A 25691-nucleotide genomic window follows, 5' to 3' on the forward strand; every position below is an offset into this window, starting at 1 on the left:
CTGCAACAGAGATCAATCAAATGTCAGTTTGAATTCTGCATATGCTACAAAAATCGTATCATTCTTGAAAAAAACGAACATCAAATTTGACATCTGGAGATGGTGGGTTTCTCACAGAATTTAGTTTTCTGCATAGTAATTATGTATCACTGGCATGTTTAAAATCTCAATCTATTGTGCTATTTAAAATAAATGAAAAAGAAACCCATTTAATAAGTTTTGAATGAAATAGCTTTATTTCACCTCTCATGTTTGCTTTGGCATGCAGACACACACTTGCTATCTTTTTATTTCCTTTCTATGGCTTTGCCACCTGGTGTCCATCCAAGAGCCATTTTCCACACAGCTGTTGCGGGTATTCTGAGAAATCATAACTGATATCATGGTAAATTGATTTGGAGTTGTGCTTCAAAATAAAATTACAGATTGACAAGCATGAAATCAAAGGCAAATATTTATAAAATTACCTTTATTCAGTGGAAACCTATTTTAAGTTTTATTTACATCATTACATTTACATTACACACAATGGCCATTTCTACTGTTTTTATCTTCAGTTAATCTGTGATGCATGTGTGTATATGGAGGCGTAAGGATGTACTTCACTGCATGACCACACTCTGCACCGCCAAAAGTGCAATGATTGTAATCCTAATTATATTTGACCTCCTGTCTCCTACTGAGTCAAAAACAATGTGCAGTGCATCTAACCATTCCATATTTGATCTCAAAGACAAATTAGATAAGACAATGCAATATGGCATGCAGATTTTAAGACTGTGAGAGTGGGTCAGACAATGCTGGAAGGCAGTCTTCTGCAAAAATGTCATGCTAATACATAAAACGCATTATAGAAAATATCTTTGTATGACATTCAGCCCCTTATCCACTCAATGTATAATAAAATATGAATGTATATGCTAGAAAGTATAATAAAGTGGAAAGAAAAACACAGCATGGGGATAGGACTAAATGATGATCTATTCAATCTTTTCCTCCCTGTATTTCACAGTCATTCTAAGAGCATTTCAGAGGAGAAGATGAGGGAAATGTGCTGAATTCCTCTCTGGGAACAGTGTAGGCGTTGAACAGAGATTTTGAATGAGGACACGCTGAAGGCCAGGATGAATGTAATAGGGCTCACCACCACATAACAGTTGGCCCAGAAGTCAAACTAGTCTTAGGGAGTACTCTGTAAAGGGTAATTGCTAGTTCTTCTTTCCTCTCTCTCTGACTTTCATGCACCAGGTCATTTCAGTGAATAAAATGAAATAACAGACACCCATTTATTTGAGTTCCAGACAATATATAATTTGCCAGCTTTCTGGAGTTCCTAGTCATCAAGCGACCTTGATGTGATCCACCTCTCATTGATCAGTCAGGATTGATCTGATCTCAGTTGTTTTGAACTATTGAATGTAAAAAATAAATAAAAAAGGTTTAATAGAAAATTACCGTACCACAAATGGTAAAACTATTAACAGGATATTTACTGTAAAATACTGTAACGGAAATATTTATATAATATATAATCATATAATGTATTATATATTAACATATAATTTATATATTAACATATATACATGCATAGCTTACATATATCTTGTACAAAACATGTAAACAAATGTGAAATATTAAATCTAAAATGATATACCAGATTTCCATAAAATGTAACCCTTCACAATCAAAGTAAACATCTGCCCAACAAGTTATACTAATAACTTAGCCTAACTAATAGAGTTTTATTTTTATTTTTATGTGCATTTACCCACTAACCTACACAGTTCAGGGACAGATAACAGCACACGAGTGAATCATAAAATTCATACAAAACAATAAAGGATCGTGTTAAATTATTTGAGTATTATGAGAACACTTTTACCTGTCATCACCACACAAATAAAATGATTTCCAAAAGATGGAGTAGCAACACATGCTATCCAAGTAGGCAGCAGACTAGGATTTGCAACACGGCCCCACTCTTCCTCTGTCTTCTCATAGACAGCAGTGTCTGTCTAGTCTGAGCTCCTCCCTCCTGCAGAAGCGAGCAGCACCTCCATTCAAACCCATCCAAACTCAAGGCATGAGCGTCTGCTCTTCCCCGCACAGCTGCTGCTGATCACCTACCTGCACAACAAACTCTGGATATTCGTCTTGTACTTTACACCCCTTTAAACCTTCAAAAAAGAGGCGAACTAAATCATTCTGGCCCTGAACACACACACAAGTGGTTTTCCTGACTGCAAACATGGCGAGTGCCTCATACCACATCTCTAATCTTTTGGAGAAAATGACATCCAGCGACAAGGATTTCAGGTCAGTCGTGATGCACATGTCTATATCGAGTGTTAAAGAGCATGCACGTTCATTTTCAGGGCTTGTGATGGCGTTTAAATGGTTTAATAAATAATGAAGCGATCGCAGAAAGTTTTAGGCCTCGTATCGCGCCCCTGTTGTTGTTTAGATTGACATGCTAAGCTAACAAGCTAACTCATACTGTACGGGGATTCATTTGGATTTTTTGCCGTTTACAATTGTGCATGGGCTGTGCATTCACGGCTATAACTTGTTAATTTGCCCTCTCATGTTGGAATATAAGCTGTCAAACGTGTGTGTGTTTTAGTGTGGATGTTAGCAAGCTAGTGTTAGCCTATTAGCCTTAGCTTTTCGTTTTGGTGGCACTGCACTGCACTCGACCTGTCATATCATTTGTAACGAGTACAATTATGTATTACAAACAATGGACAAAATTAGCAGAGTTGTTGAGTCAGTGCACCATTTGATGTAATTTGGTGTAATTTACTTTCCTCGTGTTCGTAGAAGTTGGCTAATATTAGCATAAGTGCACGTCCATGAAATGTGCATAGAATTTAACTAACGTTACATAAGCTACTTTTTATAGAAGTTTGTATTGTATAGAATTGATATTGAATTCAAGGTTTATCTTTTATTAGGATCTCTGCATTCAGTGTTTCAGAAACAATTGTATCATTTATACATTTAAGTTAAAACAGGTTTGACATGTCATTCTTTTATCATTTTATTAAGTTGTTAATCGATTGTATTTGTGCAGACTGACACTTAAGGCAGAAGTTGACTTGTCCTTTGTAAGTTACAGGCTCTGTGAAATGTTTTAATATATATGATGGAAACATTTGAAAAAGGGAGTTTTTTATTTTTTTTGTATAATAATGATGGTAGATATTTCCCTCAATGTTATAACTATAATTATGCAACGGTCCTCATTGACTTTGTTCTGAGAATACTTGTCTGGTTTGAAATGCTGTCAAGGCCAGAAGCATGTGTAAATATGTTGATAACTGTTTAAAAGCATAATGATTATCATGAAATTGTAGTTCATAATCTAAATGGTCTATACAGTTACAATTTGTAATATGTTCTGACATGCTTTTCTTACTTTTGGGGGATTCCCTTTAAAGATGTCAGTATATTCGACAGCAGCCACCAGGAGGTTAATGGTTTGTGAGTTTTATACATATCTGACAGGAGTTTTCAAATGAATACTAATGCAGCCATCGGATCATATTTCCAGAGTCTACCCTGCCTGTCATTCACGTCAAACCACTTGCTGTTCTCATTCCAGCTCTTTCTGAAATTCACAAGATTTTACCCCTGGGAACATTTTGCTTACACACCATTCTAGGTCTCCTCTGTTGGTGTGTGCTGGCGTTCCCTCTCTCGCTCTGCTGTAGGAGCGTGCGTCTCATGCATTATTCATTCTTACTTAGGCTCTCTGGAATAAGAGATTCCATGCCTTCAAATATATGCCAAAGCAGACGCTTTTAGGACTGTGTTTGAGAGAGAGAGAGAGAGAGAGAGATGGCACGTATTAGGGTATGCAGAGGGTTTTCGCTCACGTCACATATGAGGTTTTGTGCTGAGGCTTTGATGTTGGCACCCAAAGACAAGATTTCATTTTAATCCACTCCAGTTTCTGCTCAGAAGTGGATTATGAATTTAGCAAACCATGACAAGTGAGATGAAAAGGTGAAAATGCTTCAGTCAGTCCATTTGCTTTGACATAATGCCAGCAGCCCCTGCCATTCAGGTGGTTCTCACCTTTTTCTAGTCCTCTTTGTAGTAGCCATTCTGTTAGTGCTGAAGTCACATGAAACCCTCTTTAAGTGTGTCACTGTGTGGACCATTGGGAAAAACGCCTTGCAACCGTTTACTTTTGCGAAAACTTATACAAGAAAATGCTGATGATGCCTGATTTTATCCTTTGGGAAATGGTTGGATAATGAATTTTTCTTTATATGACAGGTGGTTGGAGGGTAGGGATTTACATTTTGGTGGGAGAAACTCTTTCTTCAAAAAAAAAAAAGTAAACTGATAAATGATTCATAACAAGTCCTTGTTTATTCCCTCAGATTCATGGCCACCAATGATTTGATGTCCGAGTTGCAGAAGGACTCCATAAAGCTGGATGATGATAGTGAACGGAAGGTGGTCAAAATGATCTTAAAGCTCCTGGAGGACAAGAATGGAGAAGTTCAGAATCTGGCTGTAAAATGGTAAGCTTTTTGCCATTGTTCATTTGTTTCAGTCCTTCTGTGCTTGCATGAACTTGAAAGCTGCTTTTACTTGGGTGTTTTCATTATGTCCTTCATGAATTGGCTTCAGTTTGTTCTATGAAAATGTTTTAATGTGAAATTGATTCATGCCACAGTGATTTAGTGAGAGGTATTGCTGTTTTTTTTTTTTACTTTGATTTATCTTGGTTGTTAGCCTTTGAGATTAACCTCTATTTTTTTTTTTCTTGATCGTTTTGAAGGGATTGCATGAATAAGTCACAGTAATCTCTTTTCATTTCATTCGGTCTTTGTGCTGAAATGCAAGTAAACAACGACTCTTTTTAAACCTTATGGCAGTTAAAGCCATCTTGCGAATGGATTAACACTGACTTGTATGCTAAACAGAAATAATTTGTAATGTACCATTTCGCAGTACAGAGCATTTCACAGGTTGCACTAAAAGTCCTTATTTCTTGCAGTTTGGGCCCACTTGTCAGCAAAGTGAAGGAGTACCAGGTCGAAACCATTGTTGATACATTGTGTACAAACATGTTGTCAGATAAGGAGCAGCTTCGAGATATTTCTAGCATCGGCCTCAAAACGGTGATTGGAGAGCTCCCGCCAGCGTCCAGCGGTAAAACATGTTTTCCCTGCGTAATAATATTGTTGCAGTTGTATTCCCCAACTGTGGTTTTTTTCCCCTCTATATTGTGATTTATGCACAGAGAATTAATTCACATGCGTATGGCTATATTTAGTTATTTTCATGTGCCATCTTGACTGCTAAGTCCATTTCTGTTTGCTTTAGGCTCTGCTCTTGCTGCTAGCGTTTGCAAAAAGATTACAGGCCGCCTCACAAGTGCCATTGCCAAGCAGGAGGATGTCTCAGTTCAGCTGGAAGCATTGGACATCATGGCAGACATGCTGTGCAGGTATGTCAGACAAGCCATGTGATGACTGCTGCTCTTGTTTAGACCAATTTTGCTTTTGAGTGCACATGGGCTCCTGCCAGGTAATTTCTTGATGTGTTTGTGCACACGCATCTCCCCTCTGTGACAGTTCTCAGTTGTCTTTTTCCTCAGTTCACTGAGCTGAGTGTACGATAAAGGTCTTTTAGTTTAGATGCTGATGCTCGGCTCTGTTGTGTGGTAACTAATGGCAGACTTGGGTGAATGCATTTGTACTTGCACACATACATTAGGCAGACGCTTTTATCCAAAGCGACTTTGAGATTTTTTTTTGCCAGCTTCTGTGTGCCTTGGGAATTGAATTCACAACCACACCATTTCTAAGGTCATGCTTTACCAGTAGAGCTACACAGAATCATTTAAACATTAGGATTTAAAGCCTGTTCACACTAAGAATGAAACTATAACAACTGTATTCACACCAATGGATGCTAACATTGTTTATTCTAAGTTTATAGTTGTAGTTTTTGGAGGAAAATAAAGAAAATTTGCTATACATGCAGTATACTGCAGAAATAGTAAGAGTGTTAGTATGTTATAATCTAATAAAAAAGATAAACCAACCAAATTAGTGGTCATTATGTGGTCTTTGCAACTATCTCTTCTTTTGAATGTCTAACATTGTTTGTGTTCAATCATCCAGACAAGGAGGCCTCTTAGTGAATTTCCACCCTTCCATTCTGAGCTGTCTGCTGCCTCAACTGACAAGCCCTCGCCTGGCAGTAAGGAAGAGGACCATCATAGCCCTGGGACACCTGGTCATGAGCTGCGGAAACTTGGTCTTTGTGGACCTCATCGAGCACTTACTATCCGAGCTCTCACGCAACGAGTCCATGTCAACCACGCGCACTTACATCCAGTGTATTGCTGCCATCAGCAGACAAGCTGGCCACAGAATCGGTGAGGCTCCCCCGTTGTTAAAGACCTCAGTTAACTTAATGTCTTTGGGGTTCAAGACCTCATCTCGGTTACTCTTTAAGTGCTGAAAGCAATTTTAGTGTGCACTTATTGAAGCCATCATCTGTGATCTTCTCATACAGCTATTAGTTTCACCACTGATGCTGTAATTTAGCCTTTGCTGGAATGAGCTAAAGCAAATCAAAGCTATCCTCAAAGATCTTTAATGAAAATGATCCAATTATTACAATAGCTGTTTTTTTTTGCTCAAAGCATAGTGTAAATACATTTGTGTAATGATATCCTCCCCTCCTAGGTATTGCCTTTTTACCATGGCTTGATCTTGAAGTCCGGAGTCCTTTCTCACGATAGAAAATGTTTCACTCAAGATTGAGGTCACCAGTGTTGACATCGAATCTTGATTACATTTCACTTTATGATTGCTCAGGTTGATGAGCAGTAGAAGTTATTCAGGCCGAGGTGTGCCATCTCTCTCCCCATCATTTTTTTCTTTGACAAGAAGTATTTTGACGTCATTCAAAGATATTTCATTGATCTCTCTTTTCCGCAGTTTTTAATAATTGATACAATAATAAAACACTTTGAAGTTATCCATAATTATTCACAACTTTTACCGTTTTCTACATTTCCACGGTTCCACCCCCACAGCACGATTATATATAGGGGGTATAAGCTTGAAGTCAACTCTCTTTGGAATTTGACCGAACAAATTGCCAGAATGTAATTGTGTGACAGGAGATAGAACAATCTCCAGTACGGTCGTTATTACCCGTCACCTTGTCATCAACGTTGTTCCATTGCTGCGCTGCTAAGGCAGGCCATTTGGCACAAATGAAATGAAGTGAAAAGTCATTTAGGTTTGCTGCTGTGGTGCGCCGTTCCCCATCAGCCAATTACCGCCTACGTTTGATGAAACAAAGACAGCTGCGATTAAGATGCACAAGATTACTTCAGTGGAATGCACTCAGTTGTTTTCTAGCTATCTCTTGGCGCTACAGTTTTAATTAAGTCTTTTTGTCATCTTAAGATTGTTTCTTTGATTGTGCTGAAAAAAGCAAGGCCTTTATCTTGCAGCTCTCCAAACTCAATTTTATTTCACAATGAATTATTACAGTTCGATGTTATGCTTTGCAACTGTCTGAAGTGTGCGTAATGATGGTAATGACAACATGCTGATTTTATCCTGCAGGTGAGTATTTGGAGAAGATCATCCCATTGGTGGTGAAGTTCTGCAATGTTGATGATGATGAACTGAGGGAATACTGCATACAAGCTTTTGAGTCTTTCGTAAGGAGGTTAGTCTACGTCTCCATCTAACCGCTGACATTTGTGATAATAGAAAATTATATTTTCTATTAAAGTATTACAATTTGAGTTTGTTTCTCATGATATTATAATAGATGAGTTGGACCAGAGAGTGGGGGAAAAAAGAGCAAATATTTGGTTATTTCTTAATTTTTATGACTACGTTGTTCTGCTGTTTAGTAGTAGTATAGATAATAAGAATATTACCAACAAAAATGTAGCCATTGAAAAGCTGCAATCTTGAAGTTTCCTTGTTGCATGACTTGTATGGTTATATGTTTAATTAAAAATAAACTTACTGCTTTTGATTCCCAGGTGTCCAAAGGAAGTCTACCCACATGTCCCAACAGTCATTAGCATCTGTCTTAAGTATCTGACCTATGACCCCAACTACAACTATGACGACGAGGATGAAGATGAGAATGCAATGGATGCCGATGGTGTAGACGAAGATTATCAAGGTACGAGGCGGGGCTCATTTCTCCTCTCTGTCTGAGGGAAGAAGGATTTATTCTCTTTCCCAAACCAAAAGAGTCTGTTTAGCTGTAAGTTACCACCTCAGTTTGTTAGTTCTGGTGTGTGTTAGCCTCTGCTTGTCGCATAACAGTAATAACAATGAAAGCACCGTATTGGTAATACAGCAGTCAGAGAGGCAGTCTGTCCGTGTTTGAAGACAAAAAAAGTTGGACCTCTGCAAAGACTGTTTGCAAGACCATCAGAATTCAGCTTCTTGTTGGAGTGAATGGACGGTGGTAACTGGTCTGGTCTAGCAGCTTAAAATAATGCCTATGCTTTCACAGCTGAAAAGGCTCTGAGATAGGTTTGGGGGTACTGATTGTCCTGTAATGACTAGACAGGCTTAAACATTTGCCACCGTTCCTCTGGCACCTTAGAGATTGTCAAGCCGGCACCTTTTCACCCTCCTTAATGCATGTGCTGAGCATGTCGTGCCACTTTCTTTGACAGAGGTTGTGCATTCTCTGAGTGAAAATGCTTTATTTAACCATTAGTGCTCTGAAGCACAACTGAGTGTGGATGTGCTAAGCGTTGCATGTTGAAAGTGTTGGAATGAAGTTTTTCATGTGGAAGCATGGTTGAAGAAATATGGGTTGCTGCACCCCAGAATTTGACAGGAGCAGACTATAATGACAAGCCCCTTTCCTAAAGCTTGCTAGACATTCACTGCATTCATGACTGCCTTTGTTCTACTTGATCTTTTTTGGCATCAAGGATTTATATTTTCTGCTCCTATTGGAGTGTCATTTTCATGCATGAATCATATTCGTACCTATTTTCTGTTTTCTTTTCAATAATTGATTGTGCTGACTGTGCACTAGCTTGTAAGCAGCCTTAGGAGGCTCGTACAGTTTGGCAGCAGATTTGAGGGTATGTTTGTTTTTCTCTTTGAAGTCCACACTTCAGAAGTCCATGGTTTTCGTGTTTTGTGGTTCAGGGGACAAACTTGTAGCCCTATATGTTCCACACTCTGAGTGTTTACAGAGAAATCCTTTTTGTAGCTGCTAGTTTGAGATGTATCTTGGTACCCAGACACATCTACATACATAATATGCCAACTGTTTTGGCCAATATGGAATAAAATATGAACAATATGAATTGTAGCAGTTGCAACAGATGGAGTTATTCAAATTAGTGGCTGTGATTATGATATAATCTAACTCCAAACAGGAAGTGACGATGAGTACAGTGATGATGACGACATGAGTTGGAAAGTGAGGAGAGCAGCAGCAAAGTGCTTGGACGCCGTGGTGAGCACCAGACATGAGATGTTACCCGAGTTCTACCGCACTGTTTCACCGGCGCTCATTGCCCGCTTTAAAGAGCGGGAAGAAAACGTGAAGGCAGATGTGTTCCATGCCTACTTGTCCCTACTCAAGCAGACACGCCCTGCCCAGAGCTGGCTCTGTGACCCAGATGCCATGGAACAGGGAGAGACTCCTCTCACAATGCTTCAAATCCAGGTAGAGGAAAAAAAAAATTGTTTTTACCTAGGACTGCTAGTTCATACATACACACAGATTTGTTCCTGGCTCTTTGTGTTTTGATGTACATTTTGCACATAAATTATTTGATGCTCAACTTGTCAAGATGATGTAACTTTTTTGCAATATATTATCATATATTGTATAATTTAAGTCTTCATTGTAATATACTGTGAAGACTATTTGGAGACAAAAACACTACTCCAGACATTTGGGATTCCTAATTATTAAAGTTAATTCATGAGTGTGATGTTTTGTGTGCCTTTGCAGGTGTCCATGATAGTGAAAGCATTGCACAAGCAGATGAAGGAAAAAAGTGTTAAGACCCGGCAGTGCTGCTTCAACATGCTGACAGAATTAGTAAACGTGCTGCCAGGCGCCCTGACACAGCACATTCCTGTTCTCATCCCAGGTATGTGCCACAGGCAAGCTACTACATGTTAAAGCGAGTAGTCATTCATTCCATGATCATTTGCTTAATTCTTGCCAAGTTTGACCAGCATTTTACCTTTATTTATAAAAGCACCATGGGGTAAACCTGGAAATGTTTGGTCTTTTTTTTTTTTTTGGTTGGAAATCTTTTGTAGCCATTGTTAAGTTTCTCAATATTTGAAAATACTTTAGCATTTGGAGTGACATTTGTGAATTTTATTCCATCTAGGAATCATATTTTCCCTCAACGATAAGTCAAGCTCTTCAAACCTGAAGATAGATGCCCTGTCTTGCTTGTATGTGATCCTGTGCAACCATCAACCTCAAGTCTTCCACCCCCATGTTCAGGCTATAGTGCCTCCTGTAGTTGCTTGTGTGGGTGATCCCTTTTATAAGATCACCTCTGAAGCACTGCTGGTCACCCAGCAGTTGGTCAAAGTCATCAGGCCCCTGGATCTAACAGATGCTTTTGATGCCTCACCCTACATCACTGACCTTTTTGCTTGCACCATTAAAAGGCTGAAGGCAGCAGATATCGACCAGGAAGTCAAGGAGCGCGCTATTTCTTGTATGGGGCAAATTATCTGCAACCTCGGTGATAGCCTTGGTGCGGACCTACCAGGCACTCTCCTCATCTTCCTAGAGCGACTGAAGAACGAGATAACAAGGCTGACCACTGTCAAAGCTCTCACCCTCATCGCAGGTTCGCCGCTGAAGATCAACCTGAGGCCCATCTTGGGTGAGGCTGTTCCCATTCTTGCCTCCTTTCTGCGTAAGAACCAACGAGCATTAAAACTAAGCACACTGGCTGCACTGGACATTCTGGTCAAGAACTACAGCGATAGTGTAACACCGGCCATGATCGACGCTGTACTGGCTGAGCTGCCGCCTCTTATCAATGAAAGCGATATGCATGTCTCCCAGATGGCTATCAGCTTCCTCACCACGCTTGCACGAGTCCACCCTGACTCACTGTCTAAAATAAGTGGCTCTATTTTGGCTGAACTCATAGCTTTGGTCCGTTCACCGTTGCTGCAAGGTGGCGCTCTTAGTGCCATGCTGGAATTCTTCCAGGCTCTTGTAGCCACGGGAACTGCTAGCTTGGGCTACATGGACCTGCTACGTATGCTAACAGGTCCCGTGTATGCCCAGAGTGCAGCGCTCACCCATAAGCAATCCTACTACTCCATTGCAAAGTGTGTGGCCGCTCTCACCCGTGCTTGTCCTAAAGAGGGCCCTGCAGTGGTGGGACAGTTCATTCAAGATGTGAAGAACTCGCGCTCCACCGACTCTATCAGATTGCTGGCTCTGCTTTCCCTGGGAGAGGTTGGTCATCATGTTGATCTGAGTGGCCAGCCTGAGCTGAAAACGGTCATCCTGGATGCCTTCTCTTCAGCCAGCGAAGAGGTCAAGTCGGCAGCTTCATATGCGTTAGGCAGCATAAGCGTGGGAAACCTCCCGGAGTACCTGCCCTTTGTCCTGCAAGAGATCTCTGGCCAGCCCAAGCGACAGTACCTGCTGTTGCACTCTCTCAAGGAAATTATCAGCTCTGCCTCGGTCGCAGGGCTCAAACCCTATGTAGAAAATGTGTGGGCACTGTTGCTCAAACACTGCGAGTGTACAGAAGAAGGCACAAGGAACGTGGTAGCTGAATGTCTGGGAAAGTTAACACTTATCGACCCAGAGACTCTTCTGCCCAGGCTAAAAGGCTATCTCTTATCAGGTGATCTTCAAACTCTGCCTGTTAAATCTGTATCAAAACACTGATAAATTTCAGTTAAATAAAGTTCTTTATATCATAAACTTTTTATATATATATATATATATATATATATAAAAATCTAAGTTTTGATTGAGGTGTTCTCTTTCTCTCCCCAGGATCATCTTATGCCAGGAGCTCAGTAGTTACAGCTGTTAAATTCACGATTTCTGATCACCCACAGACAATTGACCCCCTTCTTAAAAACTGCATAGGCAAGTACTAATTTGCACTATTTTGAATTTTGTTGAACACTTTTTAGAAAACTTATTGTAATACTATTAAAATACTTCTAGGTGATTTCTTGAAAACATTGGAAGATCCAGACCTCAATGTACGAAGAGTGGCTCTAGTTACCTTCAACTCAGCAGCTCATAACAAACCTTCACTTATTCGAGACCTGTTGGATACAGTTCTCCCTCATTTGTACAATGAGACCAAAGTGCGCAAAGAATTAATCAGAGAGGTAATCTGCCCTTTGTCCAAAGCCTATTGCTTCACTGTCTTTTTCAAACCTCAAAACTCAGTATAATTACCTCTTTCTAGGTTGAGATGGGTCCGTTCAAACACACAGTGGACGATGGTCTGGATATCCGGAAGGCTGCATTTGAATGCATGTACACTCTTTTAGACAGCTGCCTTGATAGACTTGACATCTTTGAATTCTTAAACCATGTTGAAGATGGACTTAAGGACCATTACGATATCAAGGTAAGCCGTCAGAGTAATCCATGAATCTTTCATGAGACAGGCCTTTGGGCCATGCAGAGCATTTAGCGACCACAGAAGATGAAAGAGTGAATTGATTAACAAAGATTCAGTGTGTGGTCATCAAAGGCATAAATGCATAATGCATTGACAACAAACGTGATCCAACCTTATTTTTAATGTACTTATTACCAGGTGTACTTTCATGATAATGAAGTAGAAGTGCTTTGTACTAGAAAATGTTGTATTTTAAGTTTAAATTGTTTACCTACCCACTTTAAACAGGAGTTATCAAGTTATGCATTTATCTATCAAGCCATGTGTTTTTGATAGTTACTAGGGACTTCAAAGATACAGTGGGACCAAAATATGTGCATAGGCTCATGAATCACAATGAAGGTTTATAATTCCTAATGTTCTTTTTGCTCTATGAATGTCCTTACAGATGCTGACGTTCCTCATGCTGGCCAGATTATCTAGTTTGTGTCCCAGTGCAGTGTTACAGAGGTTGGACAGACTTGTGGAGCCGCTCAGGGCAACATGCACCACAAAGGTTTGCAAGATATTCATCAAACAATAAACTAAAAACAATAAAATCAGACATAAAGCATTTTCTGTGTATATTGAAAATAGAGGAAATCTGAGACATCTGTGGGTTTTCTTAGGGAAGCGAAAATTTGAATACGGTTTGCAATATTTACAGATCCTCATCAATTCCCCTCTTTCTCCACGTTTCTCAGTAATCACAAACAACTGGAAAGGTCATGAAAAAGTCGTGGCAATTAATTGCTCAAAAAGTGTGAGAGCCCTTTGATTTCTAATTATGAAGTTGGCTCATAACACCTTTTCTTTCCCAGGTAAAAGCCAACTCTGTAAAGCAGGAGTTTGAGAAGCAGGATGAGCTCAAACGATCTGCCATGCGGGCCGTAGTGGCCTTGCTAACCATCCCAGAGGCAGAGAAGAGCCCACTAATGAGCGAGTTCCAGTCTCAAATCAGCTCCAACCCTGAGCTGGCCGCCATCTTTGACAGCATCCAGAGGGACTCCACCAGCGCTAATATGGAATCCATGGACACCAGTTAAATGACCACAACAATGTGCCCACTCCAAAAATCCACGAAGAAAACCAACCCTGGGGGACCCTTGTATTGTTCCATGCATTGCACTGAATCAAAAATAGGAGGAAAACAAAAATCAAAAATTAAGAAAAGAAAAAAAAAAACTAATGAAAGGACAGACATTCATCATACTAAGCTTCAAAGCTTATTTCCACATTCTTTTTTTTCTATAAACAACAGGAAATTGCCTCAATTGTTCATTGTTCTCCATTCCTCCCCCACCATTTTTTATTAATTTTTTTTCTGGTCGTTTTCATAATTTCCGAGACTCGGCCACCTGAAAATGATTTGACCACAGTATTTGTGTTACCATGGGAGATTCGTTCTTTACATTCTAGGCTGCCGACGACTCAATCGGGATCTACAGGGGTAAACGATAGCACTCAGTGAATTTGAATCGTTTCAGAACCATGTTTTTTTTTTTTTTTTTTTCATGTTTCTTATAAGACAAGTTTTATTAGGTTTTTGTACGATTTGAATGTCATTTCTCCTCTTTTTACTGTTGACAGCTTAAGTACAGAGCGAGATAAGGCTTAGAAATATTATCCCGAAGAGGTGTGGCATAGTTAGGGTGTTTCATTGGATGAGTGGCTGCTTATTCTTCTTTCATTGCATTTCATTACATTCCCACTGTCCGCAGAATTGCGAGTCATAAGCATGTCACACATCCAGAGAATGAGAATTCAGCTACGCACGATTTGCATATTTTTCTTTTTTTATTTGATGATAGTTTTGTTTGGCTCCAGCATATAGAGGTAAAATATGACATTGAACATTGTTATGAGAAAATATTGCCCTGTATGGAACGCACATATTGTGAATAAAATGAGTGGAGAATATTTTATCAAGTGCTCAACTGTATTCTGAAACCGTAAGGGTGTTGCTCTCGCTGTTTAGATCCACTATTAAGATGCTGCCTTGTTTGAACTCCTCACCTGTAAAATTGGTTGGGAATAGAATTTTTTTTTTTAAAGAGCTAGTTTATCTTACCGCAATACTCTGAGTACTGTTTAATGTGCAGGTCTCTCTTTGAGGATATCTGTAAGCTGGGCAAATTAACACCATCATACATCTCACCGTATAGCTGATCAACGGGTGACTAAAGTTTGAATCCGATACCCTGGAAATCACAGTGTGTATAATGCACAATCTAGGTTTATTTGTGTAGTCATGTATGCACAGCGTTTACATTCATTGAAGTGTGACAATACGGCAATGTTCCTCCGTAAGAAATCAATAAAAGGCTCATTGCTGCCTGCATCCAAATGTCATTTTATGGTCCTTCTACTACAGTTAGAACCATCATAATGGCTGATGCATATTGCTCACAAAAATGACAAGAGCTGGCTGAAATTGCCAGTTCCAATCTGCTTGGCTGACTTAATTCAACTTCTGGAAATGAAGGCACACAGATTTTTTTTAATTATAATTTTTTTTATTAGCACTTTTGAGGAAGAACTGCTCTGGATTTGATTAGAAGGTTAGTAGCATCACATTTTTGTTTTTAGGCTCATAGTAGCTGTAGTCTATTTAATTCAAGTCTGAATTAATCAATACTTAAGGACAAATATAAAGTCCATACATGTTTTCCATTATTTTTGGACTATTTTATTATTTATTTATGCACTATTTTAATGCATTGGCCAGAATAATCGGCAGTATGGAGCAGATATTGCGGTGCAAGTTAAAAGTCTGCTTGTGCGACACTGTCACATTGAGCACATCTTCAAAATTACCAAGATTTCATCATCTTGTATCAAACGGCTTCGAATTTTCACTTTGTTTTCTTGAACGAGTAATTGTAAAGTTAACGTGAAATCAGAATTTACTTTTTCATTTGTGTTCCTGGCAGTATTGTGGTTATCAGTTCCGATTAGGTTAACTTTGCTTTCATCATTCAAAGTATAACTTGGAAGTATGCTGTAATTCACTTAGTGCAAGCTTGCAATTATTTTATGATTAACGATAATGTGAAGACCTGGTCAGCTCTGACGTCTGTCCTCAGTCAGTCTGTGTTGATCATTAGAAAAACAAAGGTCATCGACACTACTCATGCATGGTGAACAAGCGGTGGCAATTCATTTTTATAAGCTAACAAAAACTTTAAAGTATCATCATGTCAACATGCCACAGAGGACACAAACAGGCTAATATGAGGGCAGAAGAGTTCTAAACAGGGTTTTGATCTGCTTCTAGACTGCTGGAAGCATGAAAGTACATTAGCAGTTTGTCATCGCTTAAATGAACCCACTTCCAATTTGCACGCTAATGAGTCACGCAAATGCTATTAAAGCCCAATTTACAGTGGCCTGATTTGCATCAGAGGTGTGAGGGCTAATGCACAGACAGACGTGATCGTTCGCTCACCAGGACAGATGTAGGCCGGCACAAGGTGTTCACACTAATTTTAGACATTTTACAGCTGTCAAAACAGAGAGATAGATAGATGTCACAGAAAGTTATCAAAATTATAACAATGTTTTGTCAAAATTCTCCTCACTTACAAAAGACAACAGGAAGCCTACGGCACAGACCTCCCTTCCAAATTGTGTATATATGTGATCATATTATTGTGAGCAAGCCAAAAAATGGGCTAATCATCATTACAGATGAAATGTGTTTTATAATGATGACGAAGTGTTTGTCTGCACTGCCCTATGGGAGAACGCAGCAGGAGGCTGTAAAAAGCACACTGCAGATTAATGATTCCCTACTGCTGACAGATCCTCCATGGCCCGCTGAGCAGCTGCTTGTAGCTGCTTTAAAGCCTGAAGCTTAATGTTTCACCTCTAAGCCGGATTTAAACAATGCAAGGAGACCTCACCCCCTACAGGGGAATATAACTCATATCATCTCACTAATGACGCTTACACTAGTTACGTGCCACAGTAAAGTCTATGCACTGACAAATGTCTGTATTTAGTTTCTCTGAACTGGAACACGATCATGAACTATATTGTTGGTTTAGATTGGATGAAATGATGTGAGCTCATTTTGTGGCTGGGTAACCAACTTCAAAGGATAAGTTAGAGTGGCTCTTTTACTGTATTAGCCTATATAATGTTGTGCAAATAACATAAAATTATCTTTATTATTTTGAGTCATTCTTTGTTTGCTTCTGTTCTGATATAAATGACCCTTTACAAATCATTTCAGAGAAAGAGGTTGTTCTCAACTCTGTGTGGGGTTCTGGGACACAGCCACCCAATCAACAGCGGAGAATTTTGTTGTCTTGGATTTTGACTGGTCTGTTAAGGTGGTCATGGTAATGTCCTGACTTGCGGTGCTTTGGATTGTCCTCAGTGTGAGGCGGTGGCCAGCCTTTCCACTGAACGGTCTGATTGATATTCTGCAATCCCATGGTAAGTTGTATCATTATCTGATGTTTTCCCAAACATTACTGATGCCAAAACAGGATACTTGTCAGTCTAAAGTACTATTGTTGCACTTCGAGAAGTTATGTTCAGTGAAATGTGTTGTTATCAGAACTGAAAGGTGAATATGCCAATGTTTCAAAGCTGTGTTAAACAGTGCACATTTCATTACATTATTATATTGATTTATTTGTTGTTGCCTGCAATGTCAGAATACACTAATTTCTTTAGTTTCCATGCTTAATCTTTAATCTGGCACTGAAAAATGTCAAATGGAGAAAAAGGAAATACGAGGTTAATGCGGAGGGAAATGGGCCGGCAACATGCTTTATATTTCATGGTAGATTTTGTGTTTGATTAATGTCTTAAAGCATGAGATTGATTTAAAACAATCCTGATGAATCAGTAGATGAATTATCTCAACTGCGGGTAAAATATATTTTCAGTGCACATGCATTGAATTTATGCAATGAAATACCTATTTATATGTTAATGGGCTTCTTGAAGACTAATGGAATTCTTGAAATCCTGTTGGTAAAGATAAAAGCCGAATCATTGCTCAAGAATATCTCTAATTAAACAATTATTTATGGAAGGGAGAGGTTTGGTAATATAAATTAAAGTTAATTTGGTATGTGAATATCTTTGTGCTTGTGTTCTAACAACTTGTTCTTTTAAGGGTAAATAAGAATCAGGATGGGCTTTTCTGGCAAAGGCCTTCCCATGGATGGGAATGGAGACTGGTAATATATACACATACACACTTTAATACACGTTTATGACTATAAATGGCAAGAACAAACAAACAGACAAAAACATTTACAGCTTTAAACATCATGCATGTTTGAGGTTAATCTTCAAGAGTAATGTAACTTACTATTACTTTTAGTGTAAATCTATTAGTCTTATTTGTATCTCTTATTATGCATTGATATATCCAAATCACTTGCTGTGCCAACAGGCCCTCCAATAAAATTAGGAAACACAGAAGCCAGTCCCCTTTTCGTGATGTTTCACCTGTACCATCACATTTCTCAGAACCGGTCTCATTCCTGCAACATGGGGTAAACACTGCAGAATTATTAAGACCACTGACCATTAACCTGTATATTTGACAATTGTATCTGGTAGACAATCTCCTACATTAGTACCTCGTATTATTCCTCACTGTTTTCTCCTATAATAAACCAATTTCAACTTACATCAATTTATTTTGAAAGTAGGAGCGTAACATATGGGATAATATACAGTTGCAAAATACAGCCCTGGATACAACAAGATCCTAATCAGCCTGTTTATTTTGCAATAATGACTGGCTAATTGTACATTATCACACATATGGCAGCTAGAACCTCCCATGTATGTATGCACCAACCCTGCTTGTTTTACACAGGATGTAACTGCCAACCTCTCCCGTCTCCCTGGTGTAAGGGGGCCACTCAGGGATGAAGATGACGACGATGATGTTCGGAGTCACAAGAGCTTGCCAGCGGTGATGACTACATTAACCCTCCAACCCAGAGACAAGAGGTCATACAGACATTCTGAGAGTCGCATCAGTTTACCCCCTCTCATAAGCACCAGGTACTGAACACAGATCATCCCAGGGCTGTGTTTTGGTCAACTTTTTTATGCCCGTCCCTCCGTCTCGTTCACTTGGATGTATGTCCTTGCTTACATTGCAAGAGTGCCCACTACTGGCAGAACCCTTGTAATAGGTTTAAATAGAACACCCTGAGCCGGGGGTGTCCAATCCTGCTCCTGGAGGGCCACTGTCCTGCAGAGTTTAACTCCAACTCCAGTTTAACACACCTGAACCAGCTAATCAAGGTCTTACTGGTATACTAGAAACCTCCAGGCAGGTGTGTTAAGGCAAGTAGGAGCTAAACTCTGCAGATCAGTGGCCCTCCAGGACTGAGTTTGGACACCCCTAAGCCCTTGATCACTGGTGGGTAAATTAAGTGCAATCTCTGCTAGTTGCTGTTACGACGTTACAATCGTGTTGCTTTGTGTTCTGTGGATCTGCCTGAAGTGCACATATGAGTAGACTCCCTCTGTCAAAATCAAGGGGTCAAGAGTCTGTCCAAATAAACTTCCCTCGTCCACTTGACGAAGTTGAACGCATTTCAAAATGGTGGCAGGGATTCACCCGAGGGTAAAGTGCTTAGGAAAAGTTGCGAGAGCCATAAGCGATATAAGTGGTTCACTTTGTAAGCAACATGTTTTAAAGGAATAATTCACACAACAATGAAAATGTTGTCATTTAATCACCCTCAAATCTGAACTATTCCTTTAATACAGACTTCGTACACCACTAATTGTTTACCAATGGCCAATTGTTATTCAGTGGCATAATATGTTCATTGCTGAAACGTATGATTTACCAGGTGCAGTTTGATTGTGAAAGGCACTGGATGCAAAACTGTCTCCAAACTCCCACCAATCACCAAATCCAGAAATAATTGGAAGGAAACAGACCCCCCGAGACCTCCTTGTAGGTCTGGATGCAGGTATTGCCTCCCTTTTTCCATTAACAACCACCCTTTGCAAGTACATTTAATGCACATTGTATCTTGCTTCATAAAAAAGGTCATGCAACTGTTAACTTAAAATCGTCAGCTCAAATCAACCACCTATTGACTGGCCATCTAAAACCTGACAATAAGAACAGGACTTTCCAGCAGAATTCAGTGCCCTTCGCTTTTAGGCTAGAGGAAAGTACAATTATTTCATACTTGTCAGTGTAGGCAAGAGGCATGGCTTGACTTCGTTCTGCATTTGGAGCGCTGTTAAATTCACAGAACAAAAATGAAAAGGCACAGTCAATATCTCGCCCGGCAGATATATGCAGAGCCATTTCCAGCTTATTAATGATTTAAAGCCTGGTTAGTCTCGGCATCACGTGGGAAGGTATTTTTCTGCTTCCCTCATTTATTTGAGGCTGTGAGGTGCGAGGGAGAGAGAGAGCGGAGATCAGCGCTGAGAACTGAGAGGCAGAGAGAGGGCATGTAGGTTTCTATTCAATTACTATCAGCCCCCACAGCTGGGCTAATAAACTGAAATTAAAGTGTCCCAATAAAGTGGATTTACACAGTGCAAACAGCTACACAGTCAGGTCTGGTTGTAGTGCAGAGAGTATGTTTAAATGCCTCTCTCTGGTAGACACGGCACTTATGTGAATTAAGAGCAAGGAGTTTTAGATTTGTCTTCGCTTGCAATGAGTTTCAGATATGTCTCCGCTTCCCAGGACCATCACTGATGAATACGATTAGTAACAGAAATGGTAATTGAATCTTAATGTGATTGAAAACCTGATAACCTTTCCTGTAGTGGAACTTTTTGTGGTGTACCCATAGTCAACTTGGCAGATAGGCTTTGGAATATATAGTGACATCGTTTCAGAAAAAAAGAACGCTTTAACTAAATAAATATGTGGTAAACAATTTTGGACAATTTTAATTGAATTCTCTTGCAGCTATATGCTTGATCTCATTTCTGTTGCTTGCACCTGACCCATGTTTCTTTCATTCTTATACTGAAAGACAAACTCTGTAACTCTCTAAACCTTTCTCTGTTTAAACAGTACATTTCTAAGGGTTTTTAGTGCATTGCTACAAGGTTGCTAAAGTGTTCTGGGTAGTTGTTAGAGTGTTTTTAAGTGGTTACTAGAGGGGTCTGAGTCATTGTTAGGTGGTTGCTTACTGGCCCAAGTCTGTAAGATATTCTAGTCACTAGATATAATTTGGTCCGTCCTCCAATGCAAGTTTTTTTCCTGTTTTATTGTCCACCAGGCAAAAAAAAATCTTAAGTCTGTTTGCTTCGAAAAGTAATAACACAACTCAATGGCAGCTCAATTTAAGGTATCATTCTTGTTTGCAGCACAACATAATGAACACATGCAAAATACAAGTTATGCAACAAAGTTAACAAACCACTAACCCTAGCCTAAGCAAGCATCTGGTTCATCAAAGTGTGCATGCTTATTAGTTTTATGCATATAACTAGTACATATAGTATTTCAACATCTAATTATTCTCATTCTCTTATGAAAAAGGCCAGACAAAATGGAATTCCTTTCAGCTAAACCTGCTCATGCATTGATGCATCCAAAAATTGTACCTGTCGGGCAGACGTCTCTGTCTGTCAATGTGCACACTGTTCAAGGAAATGGGCCCTGCTTGCTTCCTGCCAAAGCCTCTGGAGTGTCCCCGAGATCTCGACTTACTTTCCAAAGTCCTGTAGTGCAGGCAGTGTACCCTATCAGTCCTAACACCACGCAACAGATGAGGCAGACTGACAGAGCGTGCCAGCCCCTGAGGTCTGTGCTGAAAAAAGCGCCAAACAGAGGAGTGTTTGACTGCCCACTGGCAGCCCACCTGCTGGAGCCATTTTCTGAGTTCCAGGAGCATCTGTGCCGCCAAATCCTACACTCTCCACTGCCTTATCGTGCAGCACTGCCACAGGTCCACATTTCTTGTCACCAGGACCAGGTAGATCTGTTGCCTGCACATAGGGGCCAATACAGTTCCCTGATGGAGCGCACCGTAGAGGTCTGCAACTCCCAAGGACAGAAGCTTCCCAAAATCACCATGACCTGCCCGACACCTTCTCCAAAACGCCTGTATCGCACAGAGATGAGGCATGCGGCTTGAAAGGCAAACCAAGATGGCTGTAGAGTGGACTAACAAGCTAAATCAAAAGCTAATATTGCTCTGCGCACAAAGGATCACAGAAAGTTCACCAAGATCACAAATTCATTTTGTTCACGTTAAGAGACAATAAAGCCAAAACCGAGACATCTGTCCAATCTCTTGGCACTTTTTCTGATTTTAAGTGATTATTGGACTCATGGTCATAACCCTCTCCTGTGCAAAGCTCAAGTTATTGCTGTATCACCAATCATCTTTCTTTCTTTCTTTTTTTTCCATGGAAGCCCTAAGGATCATTAAAAACAGATTCATTGCACATTTTAAATTGATCTTTCAATTCTTTCAAAACTTTTACAATTTACAACAAAGTTACAATTGCCCCAAACCTCATTGCCATGAGGAAATGTATACTGACAATAAAAAAGATAGAAAGAATTCAGTTTTTCTTGAAAATTTCTCAGGCAGGGAATCGATTGCACTTTTTCTAAGGCATAAAGAGAACTTTACTAAGGATATGTCAAAAGTGCCATTGCTTTAGCCTACATATGAATTGAATACATTTTGTGTGTTACAATTGCCCTCAGCCCAACCCTCTGATTATATACCATATAAAGATGCCATGTCATTTAAAAGTCAGTGTTAACCAGAATGCTATCATGATTCTAAAATTTTACTTTTATCCTGGTACTGTTGAAGAGCAAGTTATTGCTAATGATTATCTTTCAGTGACAACTAAATTCTGAGGATAAATTCTTGTGCATTTCATAATAAGGGACATGGGAACTTAACTTGTTCACATTTATTGCTAAAAAATTCAAAACAATGGTCCCATGACCAGCATAGGTTTTTGACCCAGCACTGTGCTATCTTTCAGAAATAAAAACATTCAAGTTAAAGTGTGTGTTTTTATATTGTTGTCATTGTCCTTGTTGTTCATGCCAATGACAATAATGATAATGTTGAAGTAATAGATATATAAATTCAATATAAATCACATCACACAGCATCAAAATATATTTTTTTTACGTGGATATTTGCAGATTTACACTGCCTACACAGCCAAAACTCTTGTCAATAACAACATGTCAATAAAAGTGTCAATAATAAAGCTCATTAATTATATTTCCAACTAATCATTGCTGTTAAAAGTCATTGGAAGGACACTTAATTAAAAGTGTAAGTGGCAGTATTGTGGTTAATCATTGATTTGCCTACACTTACAGCAGGCATGGCTCAAACATGTACGGCGAATTCCAAATTCCCAGAAGGACTGCACACCAGGGGTCTGATGATAGCGTTATCTACAAGTACCATTGTGAATAATGAATGTAATGCTGTTACTGAATGTAAAGTTTAGCAGTTTAGATCACTTTAGCATTTGGCTTAAAGGTACCAAACATCTAAGACACACACACACACACAATTCAAAAATTGCAAAGCATGTGTGTGATCACCACTGCTTTTTCACCAATGAAGTCAGAGCAGAATTTTCGCATTCTTCATTCTTCAGTCATAGCACATGAAATAGAGTGGCTCTGAGGTTTCACAAGGAATGGGACTTTGATATTGAAGATGACAGAAGTGCTTTGCAACTATGAGCGCTTAAGGCTGGGACATGTGTAACAATCTCTTTTTCCAGCAGTAAGCAAACATGTCACAACATGGGTCTTCAGAGGCCCAGGCTTAGCTTCATTGCTGTGCGTGTGCTTGTGTGTGTGTGTGTGTGTGTGTGTGTGTGTGTGTGTGTGTGTGTGTGTGTGGCCTGTTTCTCAGGTCCCTGCTGTGCTTGTGTATGGGTGTAACAGCTCCCTGGTTTCACGCTTCGATTATCTGGTCAGGCATTACCCATGGTTGCATTCCCCCCACAGCCTTGTCCCAGCACTGCCTGACCTTTTTCTCTCCAACTGACAGACATTCCTCTCATTCTTACAGGGAATAACAGCAGGATGGGCCCCATGTTGAATGCACTGACCGAACTACCAAATTGCCATTACAAAAGTTGTCAGAGTATTGTAAATTGGTATAATAATAAAACTTTCTCAGGAAATCTATAAGCAAATATAGTAAGTCTACTCCTGTTTGAAAGTATCACCAGGGGAAAAACGTGTCTCCAAATAAACCTGTTAGCCAACATGTACTAGAATGTATTTTCCACTAGAGGGCATAACAAGCCCTTTCATGGCACACCACAAGGGTTATATTGTGATTTAAAAAATCAGGAGTGCATGTCACTGCCACAACTGTGCATTATGGAAAGAGGGCTCTCTGTTGTGCCTGAGACATATCCATGTTTTTCAGTTGAGGCGTTTGTGTCTTACTTTTTACACATGTTAACTAGTCTCCGATTTATGTTACATATGTTAAGGACCATGTTACTGGACCTTCAGAGAAACTACTCTAGATTGTTTCTAAATGGTCTATATTGCAGGTTAGTTTTTAGGGTAATTGGTAACACTATACAGTAAGGTAATTAATGCATTAGGTATCATGAACATTTGAATGAGCATTTTTACAGTATTTCTTAATCTAGGTTAATTTATATATATATTATTCAATGTTAATTTATACAACTTGTATTGGTATGTCTAGAAATTAGTAGTATTTAGAAGTATTGTAAATTTTTGTTCATGATACCTAATGCATAAAGTAAATGAATTGAACCTTATTGTAAAGTACATTAGAGTAACTTAAATAAGTTTAGCAATTTTAAGCTCTGCAATATTGAATAGGTCATTAACTATTAACAGTTACTTTAGGGAAAAGTAAATTCTGATAACAGACATTAAGAACCTGTTCTTAATATTTTTTTATTTTATTTATTTATTCTTTCATAAGCAAATTAATTTACCAATATCTTCTGATAATTTTAAGAGATGTTCAGCTTTCAGAAAAACTGCCTTTGCACCCTTATAAGCATTACACAACCCTGAATAAGCCCTTATTTAGGACACAATCCAAGAGACGATTATCCATGCTTGTTACTTCTGACGCAAACGACAGCTTGCCTCAATAATTTGATAAGCTACCTGAAAGTTCACTAGAAACAAACAGAAGGGGCAAAGAACAGTCCTCAGGTCAACTTAAAAGTTTATGTAGAGATAATGCCCATAAGGAAGCACAAAGAAAAATTGAGTTCCTCTAAAGTGTTCTGTGGGAAGAAAAGAAAATATTTTGAAACAGATTTACAATTTCTATTTCTATTTCTTTCTGTCATAAAAACACTTAAGAGGAAGTTAAACCAAAACAAATTGTCGATGTGTATTTATAGCTTATCTTATAAGCGGACCAAAAAACTGTTTTAAAGAAATGTTTATTATTTGGTGTATTTTGGCATATTGCCATTGCATTTGATAAATCCATCAAGCCACTCAGGGTAATGTGTTAAAGTGATTTTTAGGCACAGTCCACAGCAGAGTATCTAAAACCTGTTTACCCATGGTAAAATCAATGTAACGAAGGCCCTCCAGTGCCTTATTTCTCCATTAAACAAACATTGTGAGCATCTGATGAAACAGTCAAATTCCTCTGGTTTGAATGTGACTGTAAGAAAGAAACATACATGTATCAACAGCTGCAGTACATTTACAGACAGCTCTCCTATGCCGAGGTCATTCGTCTGCCTATCAGATTTCTAGTGAAATGTTAGGCTTACAGCCACAGTTGCTACTTCAGTATCAGACCTGCCTTTAAAACTGGAAGGCCACCATTATGGTCACTCAGGCACACGCTTCAAATCACTTACAATGAGGTGTCAATCCTGTGCATATGCTCAGTGTCATATGATCTCTACCAAAGCATGTGTGCATGTTTATACACTTACTCCTACATATTATTGCCTATCTAAGGCCATCATGAAGCTTTCACCACTGGTCTGTTTTCACTCTGCTGTTTGTAATCTATAGTTTGAGCTCCTCCTCTGATCCATC

At 39.3% G+C, this 25691-nt stretch overlaps 2 protein-coding genes across 2 annotated transcripts; both read left to right on the plus strand.

The window, feature by feature from the left end:
• Positions 1–1965: 1965 nt before the first annotated feature.
• Positions 1966–14581, plus strand: cand1 (cullin-associated and neddylation-dissociated 1). Its single transcript, XM_084406760.1, has 15 exons — positions 1966–2316; positions 4392–4535; positions 5015–5169; positions 5344–5467; positions 6147–6403; positions 7611–7716; positions 8042–8187; positions 9413–9705; positions 9997–10138; positions 10388–11881; positions 12037–12132; positions 12214–12383; positions 12464–12628; positions 13071–13178; positions 13483–14581. Exons 1-15 carry the CDS (start codon positions 2249–2251, stop codon positions 13705–13707), a joined length of 3693 nt encoding a protein of 1230 aa, XP_084262886.1. The 5' UTR covers positions 1966–2248; the 3' UTR covers positions 13708–14581.
• Positions 14582–17000: 2419 nt separating this feature from the next.
• LOC311289017 (uncharacterized protein) lies at positions 17001–22657 on the plus strand. Its single transcript, XM_084406761.1, has 6 exons — positions 17001–17104; positions 17796–17859; positions 18078–18180; positions 18510–18700; positions 19504–19626; positions 21171–22657. The coding sequence occupies exons 2-6, from the start codon at positions 17813–17815 to the stop codon at positions 21766–21768; spliced, it is 1062 nt and encodes a 353-aa protein (XP_084262887.1). The 5' UTR covers positions 17001–17104; positions 17796–17812; the 3' UTR covers positions 21769–22657.
• The last annotated feature ends 3034 nt before the right edge of the window (positions 22658–25691 follow it).

Source organism: Rutilus rutilus, assembly GCF_951802725.1.
Source record: "Rutilus rutilus genome assembly, chromosome: 4".
Classification (NCBI taxonomy): domain Eukaryota; kingdom Metazoa; phylum Chordata; class Actinopteri; order Cypriniformes; family Leuciscidae; genus Rutilus; species Rutilus rutilus.

Coding starts and splice junctions, on each gene's coding strand:
- cand1 (XM_084406760.1), top strand. CDS start 2,249: ATGGCGAGTGCCTCATACCACATCTCTAATCTTTTGGAGAAAATGACA. Junction 5,468..6,146: donor ATGGCAGACATGCTGTGCAG/GTATGTCAGACA, acceptor TCAATCATCCAG/ACAAGGAGGCCTCTTAGTGA. Junction 13,179..13,482: donor GGGCAACATGCACCACAAAG/GTTTGCAAGATA, acceptor TTTCTTTCCCAG/GTAAAAGCCAACTCTGTAAA.
- LOC311289017 (XM_084406761.1), top strand. CDS start 17,813: ATGGGCTTTTCTGGCAAAGGCCTTCCCATGGATGGGAATGGAGACTG. Junction 18,701..19,503: donor CCCCCTCTCATAAGCACCAG/GTACTGAACACA, acceptor ATGATTTACCAG/GTGCAGTTTGATTGTGAAAG. Junction 19,627..21,170: donor CCTTGTAGGTCTGGATGCAG/GTATTGCCTCCC, acceptor CTTATGAAAAAG/GCCAGACAAAATGGAATTCC.